The sequence below is a fragment of the Leptonychotes weddellii genome, chromosome 15 (genome assembly GCF_054177405.1).
Source record: "Leptonychotes weddellii isolate Sample4059 chromosome 15, ASM5417740v2, whole genome shotgun sequence".
NCBI lineage: Eukaryota > Metazoa > Chordata > Mammalia > Carnivora > Phocidae > Leptonychotes > Leptonychotes weddellii.
This window is the reverse complement of record NC_138383.1, coordinates 40,132,594-40,158,878: the sequence shown is the minus strand read 5'-3', so window position 1 is coordinate 40,158,878 and position 26,285 is coordinate 40,132,594. Positions and strand designations below refer to the sequence as shown.

At 53.5% G+C, this 26,285-nt stretch overlaps 1 protein-coding gene across 3 annotated transcripts in view; it reads right to left on the bottom strand.

The window, feature by feature from the left end:
* The window catches only part of RAP1GAP2 (RAP1 GTPase activating protein 2), a 172,485-nt gene that overhangs the window by 122,750 nt on the left and 23,450 nt on the right, over nt 1-26,285 (bottom strand). For 2 of the 3 annotated variants that reach the window (XM_081805540.1, XM_081805542.1), the window contains one exon: nt 11,984-12,019. In XM_081805540.1, the coding sequence (XP_081661666.1) occupies nt 11,984-12,019 (36 nt within the window). Of the gene's footprint in view, nt 1-11,983; nt 12,020-15,542; nt 15,731-26,285 lie in introns of those variants that run through there. The other variant, XM_081805539.1, reaches the window with a different exon arrangement.

Here is a 26,285-nt window from a genome sequence, read left to right as displayed (position 1 = left end):
ACACACACACACACACACACACACACACACACCTGCCCTCCTGGTAGGTTTACTCCATGGAGGTGCCCTCAGTGACAGCAGCTGCCCATGCCTGACAGCCGCAGGCCTGGCTCTGGCTGCCTATGGGTCCCGTTTGCCCCTGGGGTGTGGCTGCGCGCATGCGGGCCTGTCACATGGGGATCAGAGTCCACACAGGCCAGGACTGTGATTACTAACACCGGAAATCCTGTGGCAGGTAAGAGTTACCGAGCACGAACTAGGTACCAGGCAGGGTACCCCACGCCTCACCTGGATTATCTCCTTGAAACCTCACAACAGTAGTACCTACATGTATTATCCCCGGATAAGGAAACTGAGACACGGAGAGGTTGTGTAGCTTGCACGGGGTCACCCAGAGCACACGAACCTACCCACGGAATCGAGACTGAGGGGAGAGAGCCACAAACACGGCTGCCTCACCGGCACCGCATCTGGCCCTGCCAACAGCCAGGTCTCCTGGGCCCCACCTGGGCCTGAGGAAGCGGACGCCCAGGGCGGGCCTGCGCAGCAGCCAGGTTGGGCACCCCCTGGTGCAGCCTCGGCTGGGCTGGCAGGGGCGTCTGGACAGGGCGTGGCAGGCTCAGGCCCCTTTAAGTCCTCTTTCTGGGCCCAGAAATGGGCCTGGAGAGCCTGTGGCCCAAAGATCCTCTATTCCAGATGGTGTCTGCTCGCAGCGAGGTAACCAAGAAAGTGGCAATGACTGCCCCCTCTCGCTCGCTCTCTTTCTCTCGCTCTCGCTCTCTCTCTCTCACACACACACACACACACACACCACAGGGCAGGGCTCCAAAGTCAGTTATGCGGCTTTGCGGCCTGCCAGGCACGGATTTCCGCCCACTCCACCCTCTAAGAATGAGTGGGGCATGGGGTGGAGACGACACTGCGGTCACCTGCGCGTTCACAGCTCAGCCCGAGGCAGGGAGGGGTCAGCCACCTCACCTGAACAACAAACTGTGACGAAGTCGGGCTGGGCACCTGAGAGGCTCCCCGAGCCTCAGACTTCAAGGGGAAAGGGGCGCAGGCAGAAACCACTGGACCGCCGCAGGGCAGGAAGAAGTAAAGGCATTTCCTGCTGAGGGAACAACATCAGCAAAGACGTCAAGGCTAAAAAGTGCCAGAAAACAGCAAGTCACACCATCTGGCTGGAGCTAAAGATCAAGAGGAGGTTGTAAGAAAAGAGGGAAAAAAAAAAAAAAACCCTAGAAATGTACTGAGGCACAGAGAGTTTAAATAACTTGCCCAAGGTCATCGAGATGGTGGAGTCAGGATTTAAAACTGCCTGATTCCAAAGCCCACACGTTAACCACTAAGATGGGATTCACTGTCTGGCAACCTTTGGTTCTGTGCATATTTTGGAACACTGGGAAGGTGAGCCTGGCTAGGCCTGGAGCAGGGGTCCTCTGTGGGGTGGGAGAGCTTCTATACTCCCTCACCCTGAAAATTCAGCAATGTCTTGAGACATTTTCAATTGTCAGTGCTAGAGGGTGGGTTGCTGGTATCTCGTAAGCAAAGGCCAGAGATGCTGCTCAATATCTACAATGCACAGGACAGCCCCCACCACAAAGGGTTATCCAGCCCCAGATGTCAATAGAAACCTTGACCTAGAGTGACTCACCCACCTGGAGCCCATTTTAACATCCAACCTGACCTGAACCATTGACAAGCATCACACTTGCTCATCCCTTGGGACTGGGGTTCCCAAATTTTGCTGCATATTAGAATCACCTGGGGGCGCCTGGGTGGCTCAGTCATTAAGCGTCTGCCTTCGGCTCAGGTCATGATCCCAGGGTCCTGGGATCGAGCCCCGCATCGGGCTCCCTGCTCCGCGGGAAGCCTGCTTCTCCCTCTCCCACTCCCCCGCTTATGTTCCCTCTCTCGCTCTCTCTGTCAAATAAATAAATAAAAATCTTAAAAAAAAAAAATAGGGGCGCCTGGGTGGCTCAGTTGGTTAAGCGACTGCCTTCGGCTCAGGTCATGATCCTGGAGTCCCGGGGTCAAGTCCCACATCGGGCTCCCTGCTCTGCGGGGAGTCTGCTCCTCCCTCTGACCCTCCCCCCTCTCATGTGCTCTCTGTCTCTCTCATTCTCTCTGTCTCAAATAAATAAATAAAATCTTTAAAAAAAAAAAATAGAATCACCTGGAAATCTTAACAACAACAACAACAACAAAAAAATGCTGATGCTGGGTCCCACCCCGGGCATTCTGATTTCCAATTCTGGAACTGGGTAAAACCTGAGCATGAGAATTTATTTTTTATTTTTTTTCAGTATCACTTGGCATCAGGGAAATACAAATCAAAACCACAGTGAGATACCGCCTCACACCCATCAGAGTGGCTAAAATTAACAAGACAGGCATGAGAATTTCTTAAAGCCTCCCAGGTGACAGCAAAGTGCCAAAAGTCTAGGAACCATGGCCTTGGCAGGGAGGGAAGGCTCCAACTATCTGCAGTGGACCCAAGACTGTTCGTGGATGCTAATGCCAGAAAGAGAAGTCGCTGGAAAATCAACACAACCAGAGACTGCCCAGCCCCCCACCAACGTGGGGCGGGGACTGTCCCTGGAACAAGCCTGTATGGAATCAGCACCGACAAAGCCTGCCATGGGCGCAGGGAGGGCAGAGCTAGAGATGGCTTTGGGGTGACGGATTACTAAGAGCTGGCAGAGGCCTGAGGAGGAGGTTAATTAGAGAGTCTTTGTCACTGTCTGGGCCAGAGATAATGGGCCTGAACTGGGAGGAGGGCAGGAGAGGACCCCGTGACTCAGGGACTTCACAACCCGGTGACAGAGAAAGAACTCTACTGGAAGACAGAAAAGGTTAATTGAGAGTGAGTGCAGTCTGGGTACAGAGCAGGAAATGATCCATGAGCAGCTGAAGGTGGGGGTGAGCGCACCAGGAAGGGGGTGACCTGGGAGGGAGACTAAGGAGTCAGCCATGGGGAAACCTAAGAGGGATGACAGCCCCAGAACAGGGGGGCCCACTGGTGACCCCTGTGCTGAATCTGGCCTGCAAGGCAGGCCACATGCAGCTTGAGTTAGCTGTCAAGATTTTTCCTAAAATTCCAGATTTCCAGCTTCTCTTGGACAGTGGAAGATGTGGTGAGACAGACAGCATCCTGGCTGTGGTGCTGTGTACACCCAGACCCCTGCCTGTGGTTGTCTTTGGCCCTGACACATCCCTGCAGCTGTCAGGCCTCTTCAGAAAGAGGAGACGTGGGACGCCTGGGTGGCTCAGTCGGTTAAGCGTCTGCCTTCGGCTCAGGTCATGATCCCAGGGTACTGGGATCGAGTCCCACATCGAGCTCCCTGCTTAGTGGAGCCTGCTTCTCCCTCTGCCTGCCGCTCCCCCTGCTTGTGCTCTCACACTCTCTCTCTCTCTCTCTGGCAAATAAATAAATAAAATCTTAAAAAAGAAAGAGGAGACGAGACGACGTGCTACGTCAGAAAGGAGTGAAGACCGAGGGGTTGCTGGGGAAGCAGGAAAGGAGCCAGACACTGCTCGGAGCCGGACCGCTGACCTCTCATTCTGGTCCTGCATCCCCCACCTCTGTGCGGTGCCACCTCAACTTAGGAACATCCCCCCTTGGGGTCCCATGAACTGATCTGTAAACAAGGAGGCTGATGCCCATGACCTCTAGTTGTCCATTCTCCTGTCCACCAGGCTCCCGCAGGCTGCCCAGATCAACCCCCCTGGCCAGGCTTTGAGATGAAGCCTGGAAAACCTGATTCTTTCCAACAAAGATTAGCCCAGGCTGGGAGAAATCACAAATACAGCTGAAGGGGCCAGGGAGAAGAGGAGACATAAGAAACAAGAACCACCTTCCAGGTGCGTCTGGGTAGCTCAGTCGGTTAAGCAGCTGCCTTCGGCTCAGGTCATGATCCCAGGGTCCTGGGATCGAGCCCCGCATCGGGCTCCCTGCTCTGCGGGAAGCCTACGTCTCCCTCTCCCACTCCCCCTGCTTGTGTTCCCTCTCTCACTGTATCTCTCTCTGTCAAATAAATAAAATCTTTAAAAAAAAAAAAAGAAAGAAAGAAAAGAATGGTCAGCTTTGAATAATCAGAGCTGTATTGTAACAGAATAGGCATCCTTACAAAGTAATGAGCTCCCCATCACTGGAGGTAACCAAGCTCAGGCTCAGTGACTAGTTTCAGGGGCACAAAGAATCTGCATAGTCGCTAATTTTTTTTTTTTTTAATTTCAAGTTCTAGGATTCAAGGACTCCAGAGATCTGGAGATCTCTCTTAAAGGCTCCCCACTCCTCCCAATGCCCCCAGGGAAAGCTGTTGGAGATTAAGCTCTGGACTCTGCTTCTAGAAAGGGAGGGCCTAGATGGTCTGGAAAAAGCACAGAACGTCCACCTCCCTGCTTCCCTTACCCTTCAGCAAGACCACAACCCCCCAGCCAGACCCAGCAACCCCTGCTCCACAGCCCCTGCCCCAGAAGAGTCTCACCAGGGGCCCCTCCAGGCAGAGGGAACAGCTAGACGGCCCTCCCAGCACAAGCCAGAGGGGCCACCTACATCCCCTCCCAGCACTCGCGTCCCCACTCCCTGGTCCCAGCCCCAGAGGGGCCAGCAGGAGGCAGGAAATAGAAGGAAGCACCCCCCCACACTCCCAGGCATCTCTGAATGCTGCCTGGGCCCCTGTCCAGCAGGAGCCTCTCTGAGGGCAGTGGGGGTCCTGACACGCCCAGGGGTCCATAGTGTATGGACAGTAAGCACATGGAAGGCACAATGTGAAGGGGTCAGAACCTCTCTCCAAAGCCCATAGGAGCAACTGTTTCCCGGTCCTGGCCAAATCCAGCTCCTGGTGAGCCAAGCAGAGCCCTCCGGCCTCCTCTTCGTGGGACCCTGGGTCTTCTCATCAGGTCAGGCCAGCAGGCCTCTAGGCCTGGGGAGACCTGTGAAGAAGCTCAAGCACATGGCCAGAGACCTGGGGATCGAAGGATGCTTTCAGGGAGCTAAGTGGGGTGAGAGGGCTCCCCCAAGGATAGCTGGGCCCAGGCATCCTGCTATCCTGCTTCCCTGCCCTTGTTTGTCATGGTAACACACTTAGCCCTGTCCCATGGGGTCAATAAGGGCCATTCAGCTCACCAGCCACATGGCAAACACCCTCACAGGGCCCCAGGAACCCGCCTGCCCTTGGCCCATACCCATCTCAGAAGAGCCCAATGCCCAGTGCCCACTGGCCAGAGCTGCCAGCCAGCACCCTGCTGCCCACCAGCAGATATCCACCAGACCTGGTCAAGACCCAGGGAGCTGCTTATCCATCAATAAATCAGAACAGGGACTCACCAGGGCTTCCTAGGCATGGCGGGGACCGGCTGGGATGACGGCCAGGAACACACAAACCCCTGGAATTTGCAGACTTGCCGCCTGGCAAATGGCACCTCCAGGTGCATCCCCGGTGCCTGCCTGGCAATGAAATCAGGCCACAGCCCAACTGTCAGCTAAGTACCCGCCCGCCTTGCTTCTCCCTGGAGCCACTCACGCCCTGAGACTCCAGATCCCAAAAGAGACATGTTCGTGGTTACCATAGGAACTCGCTAAAGCCAAAAAAGGCACCACACAGTCACCCACATGGGCCCTCAAAGCTCATGTCCACCTGCACAAGCAAGCATACACACAGGCCTACACACCCCTACACACGCCAGCAGTGTTCAGGCTCAGGGCCCACAAGGTGTCTGAAAGTGGGTTCCCTCCATGCACGGTCCAGCCAGGGCCAGCCAAGCACCAGCCAGCGCTTACCTGGAGCCCACCTGCCAAAGGTTCCCTAGGGGCTGAGCAGGGGGAGCTGAGAGCCAGGACCACCACAGGCACTGCCCGGCCTGTTTCCTGACCACAGACCAACTCTTGCAACCCTCCACATGTTATCCCTCTCCTCTGCCCCCTCCATGAGCGGGTAGGTATGAGAGTCAGGATCTAAACCAGTCATGTGAAGAGGGAAGAAGGGAAAGGGGGAGCAGAGATTATGTATTCAGAGCCTTACTCCCTCATCCCCATAAATGGGACCAACATATACCCAAGAACTCAACTGGAAACTTGAAAGTCTTCACCTTGACCCCTCCCTTGCCCTCACCTCCCACACCCAAACCAATCCAGCCTGGGGAGACCACTTCCTCTAACTCTCCAATCTGTCCACTCTCTCCAACCCCACTGCCCCCACCCCAGCCTCCAACCTCTCCAATGAGTCAGCAGACAGCAGCTGGGGGGGGGGGAGGGGACACTCAAATCTGTGTCCTACTCCCCTTAAAAGCCTTCAATGGCTCCCACTCACCTGGAGAAGCCAGCTCAGTCCCTCGCACAGCTGTCCCATACTCCCAGAGGCAGACCCGCCTGCCCCCAAGCCCCCACCCCAGTATTCCATCTGTAGTAGTACCGGCCCCACATCCCTCCCACCCCCTGTGTTTCTAACCTGTCTATGCACTGTTGCTGTTACCCAGAGCGCCTCTCTCTCCTGGGGGCTGACCCTACTCACCCCTGAGATGGCTCAGGCATCACCAAGTCTGCAGGGAACCCCTTCCATCCTCTTGGAGGACATCTCTGCTAGGCCTCATCACATTCCACTGCATTGTCTGTCTAGATGTCTGCCTGCCTGCAGGGCTGTAAGCTTCCATGAGCAGAGACGGGTCTTTTTCATCTTTGTTTCCCCTACCAACCCCAGGGCCTGGCTTTGGGCATGGGATAGAAGTGCCCAGTAATTGTGAGCTGAACTGATGCAGCATTCTAACCCCCTAGAACAGCAAGCTCCCCCATCCTGGACAACCCAGCAAACTCTCAGCACACGCTCTGGGTGTGTAAGAGGAAGGGACATAGGGAGCAGCCCCAGAAGGTTCTAGAACATTTTGGTGGTACCTGAAGGATTCTTGTGCACTGCCACCACCCCCCTCCAGTGCTCCTGTGTGCTCCATGCCCCCTGCACCACCTGCCTGTGAGGGGCCTCATGCCACTCAACCTGGGTCTCCAGCAAGGGCATGTGCTGTGAAAGTAGAGGTGCATTCTGTGGCCAAGGCCCCCATGCATATCGGGGGGAACAAGAGTGGGAAAGCAGGGTGGGGGAGGTGATGAGAACTACTCAGCTCCAGCCGAGACTAAGCCAGCCAGAAGCACAGACCTGGATTCAAATTCCAGCTCCATGACCTTACCCAAGTGTCCTAACCTCTCTGAGCCTCCATTTTCTCATCTGTAACACGCAGGGAGTAGTGGTAGCTGCTTCAGGAGGTGGCTGTGAAACCTCAGGGAGACCGTGCAATGTGTGACAACTTATCACACAAACGTGCCCAACAGTGCTGGGGCCAGAACCCCCATCTTCAGAGTTGTGTGGCTCAGGGACAGCTCCAGGAGGTACGTGGCTGACTGTGTGGAGAGGACCAGGTCCCTGGAGAAGGAGCTAAGGCGACTGGAAGCACAGGCCACAGCCCGGGCGTGTTTTTGGGGCTACACTAGTAGAGAGAAAGACGTCTCACCCAGCAGAGGCAGAGGGAAAGTGGCTTCTTGGTGCTTCTAGGAGAGCTGTAGCCTGTGGAGTTGGCGGCCCAATGGACACATCAGTGAGCAGGGCCACATCCTGCACATCCAGGCAGAACTCCGTATTCGGTGCTATCAATGGGGGGAGGAAGGATGGAAGAATGGGGACCGAACTCCCTTTTAGTGCCAAGGGGAGTGGGGGTGGCTAGATAAGACCCCTGTGGTGTCTGCCCAGCCCACAGTCCACCTCCTTGTCTGGGAGCTAACCCCTCCCACAGACAGAGATGGCCACAGCAGCCGTGGTTTATCCATAAAACCCCATCTCTCCAGCTAAACTGACTGACCCCAGGCTGGGCCAGTAAGATGCTGCCTCTTTTTTAAGTTTTACCGAGACGTAATTTATAGATCACACAATTCACCATTTAAAACTGTACAATTCCATGGGTTTTGCTGTGTTCACGAAGTTGGTGGTGCTACCACTATCTAGGCCCGGGGCACTTACAGCTCCCCACGAAGAAGCCTGTATCCTTTAGCACTCACTCCCCTTGGTCCCCCCAACAATGTCCTCAACCCCAGGACGTCACGGATCTATTTTCTGTCTCTATGGATTTGCTTATTCCAGACATTTCATATAAAGGGAATCACGCAGTGTGTGGTGTTTTATGACTTTTGCTGAGCGTAATGTTTTCAAAGTTCATCTATGTTGTAACATGTATCAGTACTTGATTTCTTTTGATGGCCAAATAATATGCCATTGTATCAATATGTCACCTTTTGTTTACCCATCCGTCTGTTGATGAACATTTGGGTTGTTTCCACCTTTTTCTAAAGACTTTATTTATTTATTTATTTGGGAGAGAGAAAGAACGAGCAGTGGCGAGGGGCAGAGGGAGACGGGGGCGGGGGCGGAGAGAGCGCGAGAAGCAGACTCCCTGCTGAGCAGGGAGCCTGATGTGGAACTGGATCCCAGGATCCTGGGATCATGACCTGAGCCAAAGGCACACCCTTAACTGACTGAGCCACCCAGGTGCCCCGGGTTGTTTCCACTTTATTATTAATGATGCTATGAACAGGGGCGCCTGGGTGGCTCAGTCATTAAGCATCTGCCTTTGGCTCAGTTCATGATCCCAGCGTCCTGGGATCGAGCCCCGTGTCGGGCTCCTTGCTCAGTGGAAGCCTATCTTTGAAAAAAAAAAATAATGCTATGAACATTTGTGTTACAAGTTTCTATATGAACATATATTTTCACTTCTCTTGGATATGTACTTAAGAAAGGAATTACTGGTCATTTGGTAACTCTACCTTTAACCTTTTGAGAAACTGCCAGATTGTTTTCCAAACCGGCTGCACCAGTTTACGTTCCCAGTAGCGGCATATGACAGTTCCATTTTCTCCCCATCCTCTCCAATGCTTGCCATTGTCTTCTTTTTGATTATAGTCCTTCTAGTGGGTGTGAAGGAATAGCTACCTGTGGCTTTGATATGCATCTCCCTGATGGCTAATGATGCTGAACATCTTTTCAGTACTTACTGTCCATTTACTTTCTTTGGAGAAGCAGGGAGCCTGATGCGGGACTCGATCCCAGGACCCCGAGATCATGACCTGAGCCGAAGCAGATGCTTCACTGACTGAGCCATCCAAGCGTCCTCCTTTGCCCATTTTTTAAGTGTGTTATTTGTCTTTGTATCATTTTATTGAGTTGAAACAGTTCTTTATATATCTTAGGTATGAGTCTCTAATCAGATATGTAATTTGCAAATATTTTCTCCCACTCTGCGGTTTGTCTTTTCACTTTCTTTTTTTTTTTTTTTTAATTTATTTGACAGAGAGAGACACAGTGAGAGCGGGAACACAAGCAGGGGGAGTGGGAGAGGGAGAAGCAGGCCTCCCACGGAGCAGGGAGCCCGATGTGCGGCTCGATCCCAGGACCCTGGGATCATGACCTGAGCCGAAGGCAGACGCCCAACGACTGAGCCACCCAGGTGCCCCATCTTTTCACTTTCTTGATGGTGTCCTTTGTAAGACGAAAGTTTTTAATTTTGGTGAAGTTCAACTTATCACTGTGTTGTTGCTGCTGTTGTTGCTTATGCTTTTGGTATCATATCTAAGAAACCACTGCCTTATTCGAAGTCGCAAAGATTTTCATCTATGGTTTCTTCTAAGAGTTTTATAGTTTTAGCTTTTACATTTAGGTCTTTAGTCCATTTTAAGTTAATTTTTGTATACGGTGTGAAGAGGGGCTCCATTTCATTCTTTTGTATGTGGATACAGTCATCCCAGCACCATTTGTTCAAAAGCTATTTTTCTTCATTGAATTGTCATGACACACTTGTTGAAAATCAACTGACCACAAATGTGAGGGTTTATTTCCAGACACTATATTCTGTTTCATTGATCTATATGGCTGTCCTCACACCAGTACCAAATTCTTGATTGCTAGAGACTTGTAGTAAGTTTCGAAATGAGGAAGTAGAGTCCTCAAACTCTGTTCTTCTTTTTCAAGACTACCCTTAAATTTCCGTATGAATTTTAGGATCAGTTTAGCAATTACTGCAAAGAAGCCAGCTGGGATTTTGCTGGGGAGGGTTTCCAGTCCCTGTTCAACCCCTCCACCTCTCTCAGGTGTTCCCTGAGACACCCTGGGATCTTCTCCATAATTTCTGCTTAACCGGGTTACACTCAGTTTTTCTTTCTTGCAATCAGAAGGATCTTAGCCAGGCACAAGTAAGAATACAATCCTCCACACTGTCCCAAACAATCATCTCAACACCACCTCCCCAGGACTAAAGCACTCAAACTGCCCCCCAGATACCCACACTGGGGTCCTAACCTCAACACTGGCCAGTGTCCCCAACCACCTTGTAACCAGTTCCCTTCCAGGTTACATACATCATCTTTACCAGTTAAGCAGGCCCTCAATAAATGCTTGTGAAATTGAACTAGAGACCCAAAATAGCACCAGAAAAAAACCACTCCTACCACTCTACACCCCTTAGTAACCCCGCTTCATGCCTCAATCCCACTCAATCTGTAGATAAGAAGCTCTAGGAAATCAGACATCGTTGTGCCCACTGGACAAAGGATACAAAAACTGAAGTCAGGAGAAGTTAAATGTCTTGCCCTGAACACTGTGCTGCGCTGTGGCACCACCCCCCCACACCAACCAGCACAGGCACAGGTGTACCCATCGTCCCACCCCATCTTCAAGAGCTACCATAGAAACTACCTCCCCCTGGCAGTCTTCCGAGATGGCTCCCACTGGACCTCTGACCAGTTCTACACAGAGACAGAAAGCTCTCAGAAAGCAGGGACTGTTTGCCATCCATCCCTGCCCCACTAACTCTTCACCCTCACCCTTCTGAGCAAAGCAGGCTGAAGTGGGAAGCCTCACGCCCGATATTCCAACCCTCAGGAGTGGCTATGCTTTACCCAGGGACCTGTACGCAGGGCATACACAGCTAGTGCTAACAACCAAATGGCATGGCAGAGGGAGGCCGGCCTGGAAAACCTTTCGGCTGAGATGGAGGGTTACAAGCGGGAAAAGCTGCTTCCACAGAAGCACACTCATTGGAGGAATTTTTCAAGCACAAGCTAATTCACATATGGCAGGATCATATTTTGGGCTAGTGACCAATGCTATTTTTTCCTCCTAGAATTCCCCTCCTTTTCAATTCACTCAGTTGGAGCAGGTGGTTGGTCACTCACTGCCCAGGGAAGGAATGAAGGTGGAAGCTGATTTTGTTAAAGTCAAGCAGAAAGGGGATCAGGATGCAAACAAAATGGTTTGGCCAGAAACACACATGGAAAAGGAGCAAAGATGGTGATGGAAGAGCGGTTGGAAGTTCTAGGAGAGAGGTGCGTCTGCTCGGGGCTTCCCAGACAGATGAGCAGACATATGGCCAAGCACAACAGACAATTCCAAGACCCCAAATCTGGTGCTGAAGCCTCAGGGAGCCCCAGGGCTGGGCTCCCAGGATGACATGTGTCTGGTAACAGATGACTCAATGACCAACTGACCACACGCATGTGCGCGAGCACACGCACACGCATACACACATGCACGCGCACGCTCTGAGGTGTTTTATGAGGTTCTAGAACTATGTGGCACAATTTTCCAGGTAGGTAGGAATGTCAGAAAGCCTGATGGAACTAGGGCTTCACGTAAAAATCAAGATGATAGGAAACATAATTATCTTTCTTACACCCCCACGTTATGGCCTAAAAGACACTGCTAAACACATTGCCATCCATGTGACACCTGCTGTTTGCATTCCAGCACCTGTCTTTCTCCAGATGCCCCAGGAATCAAGAGCCTGGTCCAACCTCTCCAATCCAAAGCCCCTAAGACTGAGATGGAGAATCTGACAAACGCAACAGCCCCATTCATGTCTCCCAGAACTCAGGGGGAAATGGGGGCCTCAGAGGAGCCCTGGCCTACCATCAGCCCTGATCACTACATAACAGGAAGTGGCTACTTACTTGACCTTTAGGCTCGCCAGCATGGTCTTGTCGATCCTGCCAAAAGAAAAACAAAGGCTTTGGTCAGTGCTAAGGCTGAAGGCTCCCACCTAGCATCTGCAGGGGAGGTCTCTTGGCCAGTCCAGACCACCAAGCCAACAGGACCCTGCAGGGGACAGCCACTACAGAGGGGAGCTCTCCTCCAGCCCAGGAAGCAGGGCTGTGAGCTCTGGGAGGGCTGGAGCCACACATAACCCTAGGAGGTAGGTCCTGCTATTCCTCCCATTTTAGAGATGAGGAAACGGAGGCTCAGAAGGATCACATCACTGGCCCAGTCTAAATCCAGGTTCTGACTCCACACCCCAAGATTGCAAGCATGTGTAGACAGCATTTTCCTTCCTTACCCCCGCTCCACAAGAGAGCTCTGCAAGCCGGCTCCATCAGTCACTGCCAGCTAGACATTCAACACAGTGATACTCCCTGGGCTTCCGCTTTGGGAAGATGCCAGCCCCAGGGATCCCCCACCCCGTTCCGGGAGCTGCCAGTCCACACGAGGAGACAGACCCCACACCTGAGACAGAACCCAACAGCAGGCTCCAGCATGCACGGGCAAGTGGGATGTCAGGCATGGAGCTCAGAGCAGGGAAGATCACATTTACGGCAGACCGTATGGCCCGCAGCCCCTCCATCCCAGCCTGCACCCACCCTTGCTGGAAGACACGGCAGGGCTGCTACGCTTCTATTTTTACGCTCTGCATATGCCAGCCCTTATGGCTGGTAAAAGGGGCCCCTTCCTCTCTCTAGAGACAGAAAGTGGGCGAGATTCCCACTGTCAGTGTCTCCTCTTGCTTAGGGGTCACCCCCACCAGTGTCACCACCAGCCCCATGTCAGCAACACCACCTTGTCTCCATCACCATCCGTATCCCCACCACCCCGTGTCATCACCTTCGGCATCACCACCCCCCACCCCGTGTTACCACCACCACGTCAGCATGACCGTCAGGGCCACGTCCAGGATGCTTTCAGCCACCCCCTCTCAGCTTTGCCACAGGCTTCCTATGGGGCAGCCCGGGATGGGAGCAGTGTCAGGGGCCATGCGGGGAGGACACAGAGCTGCCCCAGCAATCACAGGTCAGCACCAAGCCCTTGAGCTGGGAGATGGGATCTTTTCGCTCTGAGCAAACTCCCCACGCCTTCTGATCTCAGTGCCCAGCAGCAAAACAAGCCACACCCCAAGGCTCCCGACCCAGGTCCCTCTCAGCTTCTTCCCCACTGCATCCTGGGCCCCTTTCATGGAGCCTCCACAACTGGTCCCCAAGGGTCTCATGGGGCCCCCCAATGCCTCTGGCATGCAGACATTCCTCCTCTCCCATTCAGCCCACCAGATGGGGGTAGGGTGAATCCAGGGGGCAGATCCCCACATTCTGCTGCAATATTTGTAGCCCAGAGCTACCTAACAATAAGCCCTTACATTTTATATTTTCTCAAGGAATCTCTTTTAATTCTTACAACATCCCTACATTGTGGATAAGGTGGAAATCCCCCACTTTCCCATGGGGAAACTGAGACCCGGAGAGGGGAAGTATCCTGTCTGAGTTCCTCAATGAGTCAAGGTGGAGCCAGCGCTTAGAACCGGGACTCTTGGTGCAGCGCCCTCTCAACCCAACCACTGCACCACTGGGTGGTACTGTGGGTCACAGCAGTCCCTGACCCAGCACCCACACCCACACTAGCCAGCAGTCTGTCCACAGGGTCCCACGCTGGGGTGTGGCCCCGGGAGGGCAGGGCCGATGGCCTCAGCAGGACTGAGACCAGAGACAGAGCAGCAGCCGGAGACACTGGGCTTTTCAATTTCAAAAAGCCAAACTCCCTAGGTTCTCCCTGGCGCCTCCTCTCTCCTCCCCACTGCCCGCCTGCCCCACCCCATTCCCTCTCCTCACGTGTCTACCCCTGATGCTACTGGTTCTCCACCCTGGCATCCAATGGAGCTTCTAGAATACCAGGAGGCCCTGAGATTCTGGTCACCGTCTGGAGTGGACCAGGGCTCTAGGAATCTGCACTTAAGTCTCCAACCCTCCCAGCTGACAGCCATCTCCAGATGATGCCTACTCTAACCCTCCAACCCCACCAGGAAGCCCTGCCATCCCCTCAAACTCAATGAGCCCCTAACCAAATGCCTGTCATGGGCACTCAGTCATTCCATAAGCATGGACTGAGCATGCACAATGTGCCACACACACAGTCCCCCCGCCTGCCCCACGGGTCCCAGAGGAGTGTGGCTTTTAGGGGAAACCCTCTCTCGGCCGAGCCCCGCCCTGTAGCGATCCCAGCCAGCCTGACCGAATTCGAACCTAGAGCCCACACTCAGCACAGCAACCCCTTGGCCCGGGGGGGTGGGGGGGGTGAGCCAGGGAGGGCCCGTGAGCAGGCACCAGGCCACACTGTGCCAGCCCTAGCACCATCCCATCCTCACTCTCCCCAGCTGCCAAACATGCAGCACCCACAACTCCTTCCTGCCGAAGGATGGAAGGCAAAGTGCCTGCAGAGAGAAGGGAAAGGGAAGTCAACAGCTGCACCCAGGCAGAAGCGTGACTAGCCAGAGGAGCAGACGGAGCCCACCTCCTCCCAGCCCCTGCGGCCCCTCCCTCTTTCCCTTGCCTGGGTGCCCGCCAGTCAGCCCACCAGCCTCCACACCAGGGCACCCCCAGCCACCTCCCTGCGGCGGTGGGGACCTTTTCTCTGACAACGCCCCATGCCCAGAAGCTGAAAGGAAACCAATCATGAAAACCGCTAGACCCCGTTCCCCAGCTGAGGGGAAGCTGTCAGCAGCTGGTAACCGGAGACAAGTCTTTGACCTCGGTCTCCCCATTTTCTGGCCCCCTGGGGAGGGAAGCGCCTCTCCCTTGTCGTGCACAGAAGCTTAGTGGCAAAAGGGGCCTCGAGGCCCAGGCAAGAGGCTGGAGCACAAAGCCAGCGGCTCAGGCTCGGACAGAGCCGGGATTGGCTGCCGGGGCGGGGGGCACCTCTGCAGACAGGCCTGCCCCTCCCCTCACAGCTCACCCCCCAGCGGAGGCAGCCCAAAGCTCCAGTGGGCCACAGCCGCCCCCATCACAAAGTCACACACACACGATGATGCAGACGGCGGCACACACGGATAAGAGCACACAAAGCTATGGAAGCCCAGGGGTGCAGACACCTGCTCAGAAACGCACACGTGGTCACACGCCTAACACACCTGTGCAGCCGGCCACGCACCTCGTACGTACACGGGCGCCCAGACGGGCAGCTGCAGACATGCCCCCCACACACGCGGCCACAATCAGCACAGACGCACTACACACACACATTCAACCCCGGCTGCGCAGGCTTGCTCTCACTGGATCCTACTCCAGGGACAGTGAGGAAAAGCCTGGCATCTGGTAGCCCATCTCCATCCAGCCGCAGCACGGGAAATGCCCCCCACCCCCCAGGCCTCCGGCACAGCCCGGGCCCTCCGCTCCCACGGGCGGCCACAGCAGACGCAGGGCTTCCCGGCTAGGTTCACTCCCATCCCTTCAGCCGCCCTCCCTCGTCACCTACCATCCGAAGCCCCCAAAGGAGACACTGCGCTTCCTGCGAAACATGGTTGTAGCCGCCGGGCCCCGGGTCCCAGCGACGTCCCCGGGGCTGTTGGCCAAAGGGCCGTGGCGGCGCAGCCGGGTCGGTGGGGCCACAGGCGTAGCGCGGGACACCCAGCGCGGCCCCTCCCCCATTGCCTGCCCCCCAACCCCAGCACTTCCTGTGGGTGAGGCCGTAGGGCTGGGAGGTGTGTCCTGCCCTCCCGGAGGCCCCCGGACTGCCAGCAGGGGAGTTCGCAGAGGGCAGCTTCCCCACACCCAGAGGAACCCACAGCTCCGGAAGGGGCTCAGCTGGCAGATTGCACCACAGCCCGAGTTGGCAGCTCGGTCCCACACAGCCCCGGCCTCCCAGAACCCACGGGGCGGTGAGGCACACACACACACCATGTGCCTGTGAGGGGGAGAGCCTGCTGGAAGGTTCAGGAGCCTGCAGACACGCCCCTCACACGCGCTCCCTAGGGCTGCCCAAGACGGGCCTCTGCCTTCCTGCTCCACCAGGGCTCAGCACACACCAGACGAACCAGTCCCACGCCTGCACACTCGTGGGCATGAGTACACACGCACGCACAGGGGCACACGCACGTGCGTATGTATACATGCACAGGATCCACAGGTGCACACAGGTGTGCTCACACAAGAGCCCTTAGACGCCCACGCACACGCGCACACGCACTGCACGTTCCCGTGATCTCGTGTCTCTGTAAGGCCCCATGAGACACAGGCTCACGCAGGGATACAGACCCACGTGCACACGCCCACACACGCGGGCAGCACACAAGCCCGCAGGTGCGTTCCCACACACACATGCACAGGCACAGACACCCTCGAGTGTCTAGACAGAGCTCAGCAGGGCCACCCTTCATGCTGGCGAGGGCGGGGGTGGGTGGGTGGCCCCTGTGTGCGAGGGTGTTTCTCTCCCGCTGGAAGTCAAGGCTAGCCCTCAGCTCTGCATGCACCCATGCTGACCGTGCCAGGCATACAGCAGGTGCTCACTAATGACAGCCCAAGGAAGGGTGTGGCACCTGCGCCAGCACGGGCCAGGGTGCCGGGGACCACAGGTGGGGCACCGGGCCCGGGCCCTGCCCTCAGCAGTGGAGAAAGGGAAATACAGTTGCCCTGGCCTTTCTCACTGACCCACCCTCCCCACAGCTTCCTGTTCGGGGCCCACTGACACTCCGGGCGTCAGATGGGAGGGGCCCACCCCAGGTCATGGGCAAAGCGCACGGGCATTTCTATTTTCTGGACTCCTCCGTAGCAGGGAAGGCCACATGGGTGGCAGGTGACTCCCGAGATGGGCCGCAGGAGCAGCTTCAGGGCCCGGCCCAGTTCCGGTCTGCGACTGCCAAGCGTGGGGTCCTTTCCTCTAAGGCAGCTGGCCTCTCAGCAGAAGCCTGGTGGCCCTCGGTTCGGCCGCATCCTCCGCCCCCACCTTCACCAGGAAAGGCAGGATGGTGTGGCCCACCCTCTGGGGTTGCATCTGACCACTGGCTTCCTGCTAGATGTCCACTCCACACCCAGACCCCTCCCCACACTGCACCCAGCCCACACCCAGGAGATGCTCAGCGGATAGCATGGACGCCTGGGGTCCTGCCTGCCCTGCGTCCATTTGGCCTCCCTCTGGGTAAAACAGCTCTGTGCTCCATGCACCCCCAGAGGGAGCACCTGGCCAGCCTGACTAACCAGGGTGCCCACCCTGCTGGCCGCAGTGACTCACTCGGAAGTGGGCAGGAGAACTCCGCGGACCTCACTCCCAGAGCACACCCTCTCTCCCGCCTAGGCTGCTAAACCACAGGATGGACGTACGGCACAGAGGAGAGCAGGGGCGGGAACAGGAGAAAGAGCAGGTCTCTGGGACATCATCAAAACTCCTGGAGCCAGGCAATCCCTGGGCCTATAAGAGGCAGGTATATATCCCATTATTCCTAAAGCCAGTAGGATTCCTCTCAGTCTCCACTGAGGAAGTCCCAGCTAAGATCAAGAGCTCGGTGGGTGCAGGAGCGCAGGTGAGAAAAGCCGGCGGGCCACTCAGCCTGTCCCTCCCCACACCAACTCCAGTTCCAGGCCCAGCACTGCTCCGGGTACAGAGAGCACCAGGTGAGAGCCCAGGCCTGGGCACCATGCAGGTTACTAACAGCACAATTCCTGCTGCAAATTACCTACTTTTTTATCAATGAGAGGGATTTCCTAGTGAACCCATCACTGGAGCACCATCTGCCGTCTTTCGTGTGGGAGAGAATGAAGTGGGGTTACCCCCACAAGCTGGGGCACTTCCAACCACCCGTCATCTAGTCTTATCTGTCCACACACGTGACCATGTTTTCATGTTATCCATCATCGTATTCTAGGGGAAGAAGCAGCTGAGAGATGCTCTCACGCAGGCCCTCACAGTCAACAGAGATACCCGGGTGGACACTAGGTGAGAGGCCACAGCCCAGGAGGGATGCAGGCCCAGGCCCAAGCATTTGGAGGTCAGCAGGGCGGCCCAGGGGCCAGACATTTCAAGGCCTCAGCTGCTGCCACCCGGAGGCTGGATTCTCCCACCTGGGGTTCTGGTGTCTTGCATGGTAACCACAAAAGACAAGGAGTTATGCGACTCAGATCCTTGGCCAAGGAGCAGGGGCGGCCTGGCGGCATCAGCAGGAAGAAACACAGAACTCACAGCACCCTGGACGTCCTGGAAGCCGCTCAGATCCGGGAACCTTGGAGAGTCCAGGCGGACCCATGCCCTCCTCACTCCTCAGAGTAAGGGCCTGCAGAGAGAGAAGGGAGGTTCCCACATGGCTTATACTTTACTCTCTGAGCTCTAGAGGGAGGTGAGAGCCAATCTAGAGCATCCTCCACTCTCCCTTCCTCAGCTCCAGTCTCCTGAGCTTAGAGCCATGTGACCTCCAACAAGTAACCTAACCCCGGAGGCCTCGGTTTCCTCCTCTGTAATATGGTGGTTGCCAGCAAGCTCACCAGATTATAAATGAATGTAAACACTCAGCACAGGGCTCCCACACCATTATGGGAGCTGTTATAACTAGTATCTATTACAGTTCTGCCCCCTCCCCTGGCCCTGCCCAACTTCCTGTCGCCCCTGCTCCGACCCCTCAGTTCCTCTTCTGCGTGGAGGGGGTGGTGAGGGGTCTGCGCACTCTCTGGGAAAGACCATGAGTCAGAGAAAAGAGAAGCACGCTGTGAGCCAGGCCCAGCCCTCCTACCCCCACCAAGCACAGCCCCGCTTCCTCCCAGACCTCCGCTGACTCAGATGGCCAAGCCGTCAGAACGGAGACAAGGACAGGCCATGGGGACCGGGGGGCCAAGGGCAGCGCCTGTATCTGGGAGTTTACTATGAGCGGTGCCGACCTAACCACTTAGCTCCTCTCAGTCTCAGATCCACCTCTGAGATAATACCATTGTTACCCCCATTTTACAGATGAGGACACTGAGGCACAGAAAGTTCAAGGAACTTGACGAAATTTGCCCAGCACAATGGTGGCCGAGTTAGGTCGGACGCCAGAGACTGAGGTATCAGTCACTGTTCTATATGACGATCTGCATCGGCAAGTGCCGATCACCAGATCAAACCTGCCCCACTAACTCAGCGACCTACACAAGGGCCCAACTCATGCAGTGCCCATTTTACAGACAGGGAAATTAAAGACCTGGAAGCAAAGCACAGCTCAACAGCTAAGAGAAAACAAGGATGAAGTCAGAAAGAGCAAGTGCCCGAGTCCTTCTAACACCAGGCGAGACGGGCTACTTCTCTCCTGAGGTTGCTCCTTGCCCCTTCCACAGAGCCAACTTGGGGTCACCAAATCACAAGGCCCTGGCTTCTGCAGTGGAGGCCTGTGGGTGTTCCTGGTCCAGCGGAGGGACAAGTTCCAGCCAGAACCCCAAGCCCAGGACAGAACTCCAGGGGAGCCACCGGCTTTAGAGGAATGCGGAGCTGAGAACGCCGGCTGGGATCAGCGGAGGAAGCAGTCCAAGCACCTGCCAACAGCCCCTGCACCATGTCTGCAGGCCCTGGGGGGGGGGGGCAGGAGGGAAGAGAGCGACCGTGTGGTTTCCCCTGCTTGCAGCTCTGTCCTCACAACCACTAGTGGGAGCTGAAAGAGGAGACAAGCTCCTTTCCCAGGCATGGGGATGAGCAGTGATGGGAAGCTCAGAAAACAGAGGCCCCTGGAGAAGTAGGCACTAGATCATTTGACCCTGCTCCACACCACAGGAGCTGGCACTGGTAGTGACCAGCGGGGGCTCAGCTCTCCTCCCGCCTTGCCCACTGAACCACCTTGAGCAGGCCACATACTTCTTTGGGGATTCCGCTGACCTTTCCTCAAAGGGGAGGCGAGATTCACCCCTGCTTCCTTCATAAGTCAAGTGAGGACAAAGGACAGTGGCAGAGAAGGACACTCTGATCTCCAGGAAAACAGGGTACAATGGCATTCAGAGCCAGCCAACACCCATTAGTTAGAAATCCACACTTTGGGATCGAGACAAAATGACGTCTAAGATCTGCACTGTGATTTAGGATGCACTGATCACTTCCCCACACGCGCTATCTCAAGGGCCAGACTGAATTTCCCATTGCACAAGTTCTGAAAAGATGATGATGAAAATATGCAAGAGCAATGCTAGTGAAAACCGGACTCCTGACCCATGACTGCACGGCTTATTCTGATCTGCTCAGTACAGCCAGCCTACCAAGAGAACTGCTAGCAACACATGCTATGGACTAAACCACTGTCAAACGTACCACAACTTAAAATTGTTTAAACAGGGCGCCTGGGTGGCTCAGTAGGTTAAGCGGCTGCCTTCAGCTCAGGTCATGGTCCCAGGGTCCTGGGATCGAGCCCCGCATCGGGCTCCCTGCTCAGCGGGAGTCTGCTTCTCTCTCTGCCCCTCCTCCTGCTCGTGCTCTCTCGCTCGCTCACCCTCTCCCTCTCAAATAAATAAAATCTTTTTTAAAATAAATAAATAGACAGATAAATAAAATTGCTTAAATAATAACACGGTATCACTTTTACCCATCAAACAGTAAAAGTTAAAAGAAACCTTGACAATGGTATGAGAATATAAGGAAACAGGACTTCCATCATTAGTGTAGATATTTGGCAATATCTATCAAAATTTTAAGTACACATACCCTTCGTGCCAACAGTTTTGTCTTCAGAGATTTATTCCACATGTAAACTCATACAAGTTGACAAGATCTATGCATACAGATGTTAATTATACCATTGTTTGAAACAGCAAATACAAAAAATAACCTAAATGACCATCATTTAACTATACTGGAAAACAAGCATAAGATGGAATACTATGGGGGTGCCTGGGTGGCTCAGTAGGTTAAGCATCTGCCTTCAGCTCAGGTCGTGATCTCAGAGCCCTGGGATCGAGCCCCGTGTCGGCTCCTTGCTCAGTGGGGAGCCTGCTTCTCCCTCTCCCTCGGCTGCTCCCCCTGCTTTGTGCTTTCTCTCTGTCAAATAAATAAATAAAATCTTAAAAAAAAAAAAGATGGAATACTATGGAGCCACTGAAAAGGAGGCAGAATTTATATGTGTTGCTATATAAAGATAACCTAAGAACTCAAGTTAAAAAAAAAAAAAACAGCTCATATAGTAGGATCTCATTAGTTTAAATATGTAAATTCTTTTTTTTTTTTTTTTAGAGAGGGAGAGGGAAGGGGTGAGGCAAAGAGAGAATCTTAAGCAGGCTCCACGCCCAGCAGGAGCCTGACCCCACCACCCTGATATCATGACCTGAGCCAAAATCAAAAGTTGGACGCTCAACCAACTGAGCCACCCAGGTACCCCTTAAATAAATACGTAAATTCTTATACATGCCTAGATAATTTCTGGAATGTAACATAAGCAATGGTCCAAGACTAGTTACCTCTAAAGAATGGGACCAGAACTGGAAATCTGGGGGGAAGGGACTTTTCACTTTATATCCTTTTGTGCTGCTTGTTTTTGTTTTGTTTTGTTTTGTTTTCTTGGGGTCTTTTTTTTTTTGCCATGAACATGTTATAATTTAAAGAAAAAAATGTTAAATATACGAATGGTTTGCTTTGGAAAAAAAATAGCAAAAGCAAGCAGAAACAGTAGCAGCTACAAAGGCTCATTTCTTTAAAACTTTCTTAAACTATTTGGAGCTCAGACACTGATCCCAGTCCTGCCAGCAACTACCTCTTCTACTCTGAAGGGAAGTCTGTCTTGCCCCAGAAAGGGCAGACCAGGATCTCTCTTCCACTGCCTGACTCCAGATGGTTCTTCCATCCACTCTTCTTTTAAGCAAAGAATCTGTGCTTTAATCTTAAGAAAACTCAAAGGAGACCAACATACAACTTTGCTGGAGGAAATTTGGATCTGGGTGTTGGTTTTACATGGGTGTATCAAGTTTATGGAAATTCACCCATACACTTAAAATCTGTGCACTTTTCTGTATATATATTAAGCTTTAATAAAGAGGTTTGTTTTTTCATACGCATGTTTTCTGGGGTTTTTTTGGTTTTTGTTTTTAATTTTTTTTTTTTAGATTTTATTCATTTGTCAGAGAGAGAGAGCACACAAGCAGGGGGAGCAGCAGAGGGAGAAGCAGGCTCCCCGCTGAGCAAGGAGCCCAATGCGGGACCCTGAGATCATGACCTGAGCCAAAAGCAGATGCTTAACCGACTGAGCCACTCAGGTGTCCCAATATGCCTCCTTTTTGACCTTGCAATTCTGCTCCCAATTCCACACCATCCCAAGGAGAAAAAAATCAGAGCTGTGTGCCAAGTTGTACTTTTGAGGGTCTCCGGCACATTGCTGTCATAACTATGAAACTATGGGAATGACCTAAATTACCGACAGGGTAGGTTCAAGAAAGATCGTACCTCCCAACAACTGAGTCCATTCCAGCCAATATAAAGTAGGTGTAGAAATACATGTAATGATGGGGGGAAACAGTTACAGTGTATTTCTGAATGGAATAAAACAAGCTAAATATTATGTTGAGTGCCATATCGTTCAGGGGGTGAGATTAAGGATCATGATTTTTATTTCCTCTTTGCGCTTTTCTGAATTTTGTTTTCTGAAATAAGCATGCCTTACTTCTATAATTAGAAAAGCACAATAAATGCTACTTAAAATAATGACAAATAAAAGGAAGCAAAAGAAGGCAAGAAAGGGGACAGGCCCAGGGTTATAAATTAGTGGTTTTCAAATGCACTGGGCAGGAGAGTCACCTGGGGCTTAGAATAACACAGGTTTAAACCCCAGCCCTGCTGCTTACCAGCAGTGTGACCCTCAATTTCTCTGTGTCTCAGACCAGACTCCCCATCTATAAAATGGGGATAACAATAGTACCTACCTCAGAAGATCATTGGGAGGGGTAAATGAGTTACTATGCATGAAGCCTTCAGAGGGGTGCCCGGCATGGACCTATAGGTGTGTTAGCCAGTGGGCCTGCTAAAATCCTGATCCCATCGTTCTGGGATGGGGCCAGGGAATCTGCAGGCTTAACAAACTCCCCTGACGACTCTGGACCCGTGAGAAACACTGGAAGGAAATCCACTACAATGCCCCCATTATCTTTGGTGGCCCTGGAACTATCTGCAGGAAGTCTTGGGCACTAGGAGCTGTTTGAGGGAGATCTCACTAAAGGAGATCACAGAGCCAGTTTTTCCGCCCTCCCTCCATTCAGCTGGGTCACTCCCAACCCTCCCCTACACCTGCAGAGCCTCTCCTGAATGGGCTGGTGTGGGCATCGGCACCCTCTGCAGACAACTTTGGGTACTGCAAGAAAGAAAAGGGGGCATCTTGCTTATATTTCTCAGATGACAGCCGCTCTGCCCCCTGGCATAAGGGATTGGGGGCTGGGGGAATCCTAGGTCTTGCAGGAGATAAGGAACAACCACCTGGTGTCAGAACACACAGGTTCCGGCCCTGGTCCCGACATTAAATATAGCGGAGGAGAAACCACTTCAATGCCCTCCGCCTCAGTTTTTTTCATCTATAAAGAATACCAGCACTCATGTCTCGAGAATCTCCCATGAAAGAGTTACGTCACACTTTTTACTTTATTTAATCCTTGCCACCACCACGTCCTCTCTCCCGGTGAGGAAATGGAGCCACAGAGAAGTTAAGGAACTTGCCCAAGGTCACAGGGCTGGTAGGTGGCAGAGGCAGAATTCAAACCCAGAGGCCAGGCCGTTAATACGTCTGCCCTTCCTTTAGAGAATGAGGGCAGCATTTGATGTGAGCTAGCGCCAGGCTGGGCTCAAGCAAACTGAGATTCTTCCTGGGCCCCCGCCAATGCCAAGCTGAGGAGCAGCCCCAACCTGGGCCAGGACGAGCACACCCTGGGATTCCTCGCCAGGGCCTGAGAGACTGGGCTGGGGAGTGAGCCTTCTGGCAGATGAACAGTGACTCAGGTGGAGGCAGGTGGGAGGACAGAGGAGAGGCAAGGCGCTCCCTCAAACACTTCTTAAAAAGCCCCGCAGCTCAAACACAGCCTGCTCATGATGCACTTATCATGATTCCCCTGAATAAAGACGGGGGTCCTAGTGGGGTTTGCCCTCCCAGGCCCAGAGAGAGAAGTCCTGCTGGAGTCCTAGCCCTGGGACATCTCCATCAATACTTGTCCCTTGCCCCTTTGAAGGGAGCAGGGCTAACTAAGGATGACACAACACAGACAGAAAAGGCCTTTTCCACTCAAGGTCCTCTCTTCCCTCCGCATTGCTAGCCCCACCCTCAAAAGGCCTCTGAACCGTGAGGGGCTGCCTGTATTGCACGCAGGTGGGTGGGCAACTGGGGCTGGATCCTGCAGCGTGGTGAACACCTGGACCAACGCCTCACGTGGGGCTGGGGGACCTGTAGGTGGAACTACAGTCACTGCTAAAGAAATAACCAGTGAAGTACCTGCTGATGTTATCCCCATTTTACAGATGGAAAAACCGCGGCACAGAGAGACTAAGTAATTTGCTCACACTCCTAGGAAGTAACTGTGGCAGATTGTATTTTCCAAAGACAGCCACACCACACCACGACATATCCCCCATCCCACGTGCTCTTATTACCATGTGACACTGACCCCCTCCGTTCCCTCCTCCTGGATCCGTGTGGGTCTGTGACTATGGCGGGAGCGGTGCTACATCATCTCCGAGAGCAGGTAAGAAAAGGTAAAACAGCTTCTGCGAGCGATTTCTGGGGATTCTTGCCCCTTAACCCAGCCACCATGCTGTGAGGAAGCCCAAACTAGCACACAGGGAGGTGGCCTGTGTGACAAGAAGACTGAGCCCACAGAGAGGCCTGTGTGGGCAGGAGACACATCCTCAAACCAACAGCCAGCATTAAATGCCAGACGTGAGCAACTGAGCCTTCAGACCATTCCAGCCCCTACTCTGAGCCACCCCAGATGAGGACTGCTCTGCCCAAAGTGCAGACTCCTGAACAAAATAAATGTCGCCACTGTTTTAAGCCATAAGCTTCTGGGCAGTGTATGATGCAGTATAAAATAACCAGAAGACTGGCAGAGCCAGAACAGGACCCACAAGCTGGCTCCAGCGCCTGAGCCCCTGGCCATTTGGCAATGGTCTCTGTGTGTGAGAGACAGCACCGAGGAGGGGGTTAGAGCCTGGGCCTCGAGGCAGATGTATCTTCAGATATTCATTCATTCATTCAATCAATACGTGCTTACTTACTGCATCCCGGGATATTGTGATTTATAAGAAACATCTCTTTGGTCTTTGTCTACAGTTCCTGGCTCACAGCTCCCCAAACCCTTGGAATTTCATAGGTGCTGAGAGTGATTAAGGTGTCTTGTGTGAATGAGGTGACTTTTAGAAGCACCAAAGGTTGGAGGCTGGTTGCCAAGAGAACCAATCATGTGATTAGAGGGTTGGAACTTTTAGTCCCACCCCAACCTCCAAAGAGAGGAGAGGAGCTAGAGGTTGATTCCATCACCAAGGGCTAATGATTTAATCATTTATGACTCGTAAGAAAGCCTCCATAAACAGGCACAAGGACAGGGCTAGGAGCACTTCCAGGTTGGTGGACACGTGGAGAATAGGGTAACCCTCTCCCCACACACTGCCCCACACACCTCTTCCATTTGCCTGTTCCTGAGTTACATCCTTTCATAATAAATGGGTAATCTAGTAAGTAAAGTGTTTCTCTGAGTTCTGTGAGCTGCTCTAGCAAATTACCCCAACCTGAGGAGGAGGTCCTGGGACCCAGGGGGTCAGACGCACAGGTGACAGCCTGGGCTCGTGACTAGCATCTGTTGGACTGAACCCTTCCCCTGTGGAATATGGTGCTATCTCTGGGGAGATCATGTCAGAATTGAGTTGAATTCTCAGATACCCTGTTGGTGTCCAAATTGTTTCGTTACATGTATGGGGAAACTTACCCACTCACCACCCACACACGCATGCGCGCGCGCGCACACACACACACACACACACACACACACACACTGGAATTGGTCTCAGACCATCCCTACTGTGTTCCAGGCTCTGCTAGTGCTGAGGATATAATGGTGAACAAGACAGATCCCTGCCCCAGGGGGACTGGGAGGGAGGGGGTGAAAGATGAAAGAGAGATCACTTTACAGCCATATTTACAAGGTGACAGGATCCAAAGGGGCCTGGGTGGGTGGGGAGCCCTGTTTGGAAAGGGTGACCTGGGACAGCCCCTCTGAAGGGGAGACGGCAAGGACAAGATGGCCCAGCTTCCTGAAGAGT